The following is a 6,585-nucleotide window of genomic DNA, read 5'->3' as shown; positions in this document are numbered from 1 at the left end:
GTTTTTATTCACAATTTGTACAGTGTCCCAACGTTTTTTGGAATCAGGTTTGTATTTGAAATAGAAATATTTAAAAACCCCTACTGTCACTTTTCATCAATTTAATACGTCCTTACTCAATAAAACAGTTCTAAAGTATTCAAAAAATATTTATATTCACTTCAGATCAGTGCAGAGGAAATCAAGGACAACAGAGTAGTGAATTTTGAGATGGAGGCCAGAAAACTGGACAAAAAGGTAAGACATGAGATGTGAGTTTGTGACTTTGCTTTACTTTTAAACTGTAAAATGCATTCAGTGTCTAAATTTGGGTTTCCTTGCAGGATTTCTTTGGAAAATCAGACCCCTACCTGGAATTTTACAGGCAGACGGAAACAGGCTGGCAGCTTGCTCTGAGAACTGAGGTGCATTGTGTGTTGTGTGTTGTGTGTTGTGTGTTTGTTTAGATGTGGAGTATTAACTCTCTGAATGGTTGTTGTTAATGTTTATTGTGAATGTTAATGGTTATCTTTCATACCAGGTGGTGAAGAATAACTTGAATCCTTGCTGGAAGCCTTTTAAAATCCCTCTACGGTCTCTCTGTGCAGGAGACATGCAGAAACCAATCAAGGTAGAGTCTGTGTTCACTGGCTGATATAAAAGTTATTTTATAACATTAAAAAGCTCTCTGTTGCTAACACAAGTGTCATATAAAAGGCTGGCCTCATGGATTAACAATCTGTAATTGTTCTGACTTGACTGTGGAGATGCTGTAAAACTCTGGCTTTGCTTTGGTTTGTCAGTCAGAGGGTGTTTGGTGGCTTACAATCAGTGTTCATGACTTTTGTGATTTTTCTTGCAAAAGCATCTTAAAGGGAGACTGACTGTCGGGGAAAGAGCAGGTATTTTTCATCAGAACGGCTGTTTCGTTTGTAAATGTGTGTGTCACTGAATAGCTGCTGGTTTGTCCTTCATAGATCAGTATAGTGCTATTCTGTCCAACTGTTGTTTCCTGAATTAGGTCATTTTCAACCCTTTTCATGTGTTGAAGTCTTTGGCTAGTAGGGTCATTCTCAGGAAACAGTGGCATTTGTATCTGTGCATTTTAAAACCTTACAATTTGAAAGGTTAAATCTGAACTTTAAAGAAACCATAACTAAATAGTTACAAAAATTGTTATAAAAGTAATGAATGAAAGGTGAATTAATAAGGCTAAAGGTCAAATAATGTTGTTGAACACAAACTGGGGGGACTTTCTGTTAAACCCCATTATTTTGGATAAAGCATTGTGGGGAAAAACATGTAGCTTATATAAGCAGTAAAAACATGATGTAAATGTATAGCATAAACATTATATAACATATATAAATTATGTTATTAAATTAATAATTGTAATTTTTAAATTGAATATAATTCATTGCAATTAAATACATGTTTTTTACTTATAAAATTATATATATTTGTATTTATTTTGTATTACATATTAAACAGTTACTGTAAATCAAATAAATACCTAAGTTCAGAATACTGTTAATGAATACTATGTAATGGAGTACAAATGAAAATTTAAATTGTACATGATTTATGGTAATTATTTAAATGTTTTATTTTACATGAAAAATATTTTTATTTCTTTTGCATTACATATTAACTAGAGTTGCTGTAAATCAAATAATATAACTTTACAGAATACTATTAGCTACTGTATTTCAGTAGGAAGTCATGGAGTACAAATGAAAAATTTAAGTTTTATATAATAAATTGTAATTTTTTAAATGTTTTATTTTATTTGAAAAATTTGAGATATTTTTATTTTCTTCTGCATTACAATTGCGAGTTAAAGTTTAATTTTGGGGGGGGGGCTGATATGTTTTCAGAATTCTGACTTTATAACACGCAATTGCAAGTTTATATCTCGCAATTCTGACGAGTTTATATCTCGCAATTCTGACTTTATAACACGCAATTACGAGTTTATATCACGCAATTCTGACGAGTTTATATCTCGCAATTCTGACTTTATAACACGCAATTACGAGTTTATATCACGCAATTCGGAGAAAAAAAAAGTCAATTGTGAGTTTGTATCACGCAATTATGAGAAAAAAAGTCAGAATTTTGAGATAAAAAGTCGCAATTAACTTTTTTCATTTTTTTATTCAGTGGGGGAAACGGGCTTCCAATTATATCTAACCTTATGAAATGTGGGCAGTGGAAAGTGGCAGGGCATCCAACATCTTTCATCTATTCATTCAGAGATATCCTGTTTGGTGTGCTGTTCTGGTGGTGTCTTACTAATTTTTGAATGAAGAGACCAATAGACCTGTGCTATGGTTCTTCATTTGATGGACTTTTTGCATGACCTCTCTAAATCTTAGGGTTAGGGTTAGGGTTAGTCTTTTACCCTCTAATCTCATTCACTTCAGATCACTTCATGCTGTATTTTCAACCCTCTTTAGATTGAATGTTACGATTATGACAACGATGGATCTCATGATTTGATAGGGATTTTTGAGACCAATATGATGCGTCTGCAAGAGGCATCCCGCAGCGCTCCAGTGAGATGATCCTCAACGCAATTTTGATTTCATTACCTGATGAATGTCTGAATGTTTCTGAACTAAGGAAGCTGATTTTTGTCCTGCAGGCAGAGTTTGAGTGCATAAACAGCAAAAAGAAACAGAAGAAGAAAAATTATAAGAACTCTGGAGTCGTGAGTGTGAAGGTTTGTCAGGTACTGTGTCACATAAACACACTCGTCTGGTTTTATTCTCAACATTCAATATTAAACCCAATGCAAATATTTCTAGACATGATTGTGTTTGCTGTCTCAGATTACCAGGGAATACACCTTTTTGGACTACATCATGGGAGGCTGCGAGATAAATTTCACTGTAAGTCATTAACTTTTTTTTTTCACAAAAATATAGGGAGCCCTTTTACATTAGCCTACTATAATGTTACAATTAACAACAGAGACCAAACTTATATTCAATTACTGTTTATTTTTAACTATAATAACCAACATTCAAATTCAAAATTTGTAGCCTTTGCAAACATGTAAATTGCATGTAATGCCGTTTTTTAAGTAACTTCTAAATGATACAATTACTATTTGTTGTTGAAATATAATCATTTACAGTGACGGTCATAATTTTGTTTCATAAAAGGTTTATTTAAACACATTAAATAATTAAGACATCACTAACAGGTAACAAGTCAAATATAATTAAGTATATAGTCGTAACATTTCTCAAAATATTCTTCTCTAGACTTCATGTCTCTATTTGTTTGGTTATTATAATAATATTGCATGTATTATGTATCTATAAAATAAATAAATTCCTTCATGTTGGAGCAATATTTTAAATTAAATATAAAAAAAATTCTAAATTTTTTATTCTAAATGTTATAATATAAATAAAAAAATACTCTTTTTATAAAAATAAATCATACTAAATAAATACAATATACAATTTACAATATAAGTAATAATTGTTTTATTTATTATCTTTTTATTTATTTGTTTAATTTAGTATAGATAAATAGTAGTAATATTTTATAATATATATTTCAAAAGCTATATCAGTGTATTATTATAAAAACAATAATTATAGCCAATAATAAATACATATTTATGTTTTAATATAAATTATTTTTATATTATTATTATTATTTAGGATTATATTTGTATATATTATGTCTCAGAATTAATTTATGTTGGAACAATATTTTATAATATATATTATATGATTTCTAAAAACAATAATACTACAATTTTTTTTTTGATTTTAGTGTAAATGAAATATTTATCTTTTATTTTAGTTATGATATATAAAAAGACAGACATACTCACATAGAATTATACTGCATATATTATGTCTATGAATTATATTACTTCATGTTGAAGCATGGTTACTCGTGTCATATCCATGTGCTTCACATCTTTCTTCCAGGTGGGCATAGACTTCACAGGGTCAAATGGTGACCCCAGGTCACCTGATTCTTTACATTACATCAGTCCTCAAGGTGTGAATGAATATCTCTCAGCCATCTGGTCAGTTGGCCTCGTGGTCCAGGACTATGACAGGTACAAGGACACTAGCAATATATTTATTCATCAGACTATCAATTAATAGCCATTTTGGATTCTATTATTTTGCTTTGCTGCATACTGTAGTATTTTTACAGCCATTTTGAAGAAAATTGGTGTATCATGGAGTATCATTCATGTTTGTTTATGTGTTTATTTTCATTGATATAAACATATATGAGGCCTATATGTTTATTTTAAACATTTTATTTGCATAAAAAAAGAAAAAAGGTAGAGGTAAAAAAATTAGGGATGGGGATTGCAGTTATCGATTTAGTTATTACATAACACAATCAAACAAAAAATGAGGTAACAAATTTCATAATTGTATTATATTTTTTTAAATACTACTGTATCTTTTAACTAAAAGATGTGAAAAAGCAATCAGTATCCATTAGTTTCCGTCACACGGATGAAAAGTGATTGATTCACTAAGAACCTGCTCATGGGAGTCATTTATTTGGATTACACTGGTCACACTTTATGTTTTTTAAATCACTTAAAAATAACCAACTCATAAGAGTAATTTGTTCAAGAATCATTTGGATTATGCTGGTCACGCTGTAAGTTTTTGATTCATTTAAAAATAACCAGCAGATAAGAGTCATTTGTTCAGGAGTCATTTGGATTACTCTGGTCACGCTGTATGTTTTTGATTCACTAAAAGTGACCAGCTCATAAGAGTCATTTGTTCTGGAATCGGAGTCCACCTGTCTTTTTAAGTGGGAGAACTTGCACAATTGGTGGCTGACTAAATACTTTTTTGCCCCACTGTATATATATATATATATATATATATATATATAACTTTTGGAAATGTTCCACCCCATAGCAACCATTCTTGCAAAAAGTATCACGGTCTGAATGAATGAAATTTCGTTTTTTTAAGGGTAGCATAGATATAATTGTGTATTACATAACACAATCAAACAAAAAATGAGGTAACAAATTTCATAATTGTATTATATTTTTTTAAATACTACTGTATCTTTTAACTAAAAGATGTGAAAAAGCAATCAGTATCCATTAGTTTCCGTCACACGGATAAAAAGTGATTGATTCACTAAGAACCTGCTCATGGGAGTCATTTATTTGGATTACACTGGTCACACTTTATGTTTTTTAAATCACTTAAAAATAACCAACTCATAAGAGTAATTTGTTCAAGAATCATTTGGATTATGCTGGTCATGCTGTAAGTTTTTGATTCATTTAAAAATAACCAGCAGATAAGAGTCATTTGTTCAGGAGTCATTTGGATTACTCTGGTCACGCTGTATGTTTTTGATTCACTAAAAGTGACCAGCTCATAAGAGTCATTTGTTCTGGAATCGGAGTCCACCTGTTCTGTATGATTCGCGCTATAGATTCGGTAGCGGTGTTAACTGTGTTCAGTACGCATCTGTGAGTAAAGGGCGTACGTTTATGTGGACTCTAACATAGTTATCGCTCTCGGTGTGAATGAGCCTTAATGAACATGCGAAAACTCTCGGTTCTGTTATTTTTGTATTTTTTTAATCGGACAAGTTCCCAACCCTTTTCATAATTGTTTATGCCAGTAGACACTGAGCAGAGCCGAACACAACACAAACTTATATTTATAATGTTTTGGTCCCATATATCTACCACATGTTATGGCTTGTAGCATCTCACCTGTGCCTTTGTGTCCATTTCATTTCAGGCGCCCAGGGAAATGCTTGCCCAATGTGTACTGGCAGAATTACCACAACAAGTCACGTCCTACTTCAGATATATAAACCTGTCGCCTCCACACGAGCCAAAACAATCATAGACATGAACACGTAGGGCTCTCTTCTTTATCTGCACCTGACACTCTATCATGCACCTGTCTGAATGATTTAATGCACATTACCGCTTCACAAAGCATTCAGCTGTCACAGCAGTCATATTCATCTGTTTTATTGAAAGTAGCCATCGTTGTTGCAGGGTTAGTAGTCATGGATGCCATATTTGCTGTAAAATGGCATCACAAACTGAGGGAAAGGAAGATGTTGAATGATACTTTGAACTTAAAACAGGAGGTTTTCCTAAAGCATGTTGAATTTATGCTGCATTCATGTCATATTGAATTATGAAACTGAAGTCCTTGGACTCTAAAATGATTTGTTTCTGTGGCAACGTTCATAATAGGAAAAATAAATCCATGTCTGATTAGTCAGTGGATAGCTAGTTTTTATTTATACAATATTAAACCATATTTTGGTTTTGGTTGTTGGTTTAATAGTGTTAATACTTATTGATTATTAATACTTATAATTGATTTGAATTAGTCCCTAACCAGTGTTGTTAATGTTGACTATAACTAAAAGTAAAACTGAAATTGAAATTAGGCTGAAATAAAGAAAAAAATATTTTTTTTGCAATGGCAAATAACTAAAATAAGTGCTAGTGACTAAAACTGATACGAGTGCATAAAGAAATACTAAAACTAATGAAAACTAAAAAATAAAAACGAATTCAAAATATTAATAAATATAATAAATACAGTATGA

At 31.3% G+C, this 6,585-nt stretch overlaps 1 protein-coding gene across 1 annotated transcript in view; it reads left to right on the top strand.

The window, feature by feature from the left end:
- Positions 1 to 165: 165 nt before the first annotated feature.
- The window catches only part of LOC107555439 (copine-3-like), a gene marked incomplete at its 5' end in the record, with an annotated part of 10,041 nt that continues 3,621 nt past the window's right edge, over positions 166 to 6,585 (top strand). Inside the window, 7 exons of the mRNA XM_016238246.1 lie at positions 166 to 237; positions 324 to 404; positions 521 to 610; positions 2,439 to 2,537; positions 2,627 to 2,713; positions 2,814 to 2,873; positions 3,936 to 4,112. Of these exons, the coding sequence (XP_016093732.1) occupies positions 166 to 237; positions 324 to 404; positions 521 to 610; positions 2,439 to 2,537; positions 2,627 to 2,713; positions 2,814 to 2,873; positions 3,936 to 4,112 (666 nt within the window). The remainder of the gene's footprint in view (positions 238 to 323; positions 405 to 520; positions 611 to 2,438; positions 2,538 to 2,626; positions 2,714 to 2,813; positions 2,874 to 3,935; positions 4,113 to 6,585) is intronic.

The sequence above is a fragment of the Sinocyclocheilus grahami genome, unplaced genomic scaffold (assembly GCF_001515645.1).
Source record: "Sinocyclocheilus grahami isolate Dianchi unplaced genomic scaffold, SAMN03320097.WGS_v1.1 scaffold19.1, whole genome shotgun sequence".
Classification (NCBI taxonomy): Eukaryota; Metazoa; Chordata; class Actinopteri; order Cypriniformes; family Cyprinidae; genus Sinocyclocheilus; species Sinocyclocheilus grahami.
This window is presented reverse-complemented; position numbering and strand designations above follow the sequence as displayed.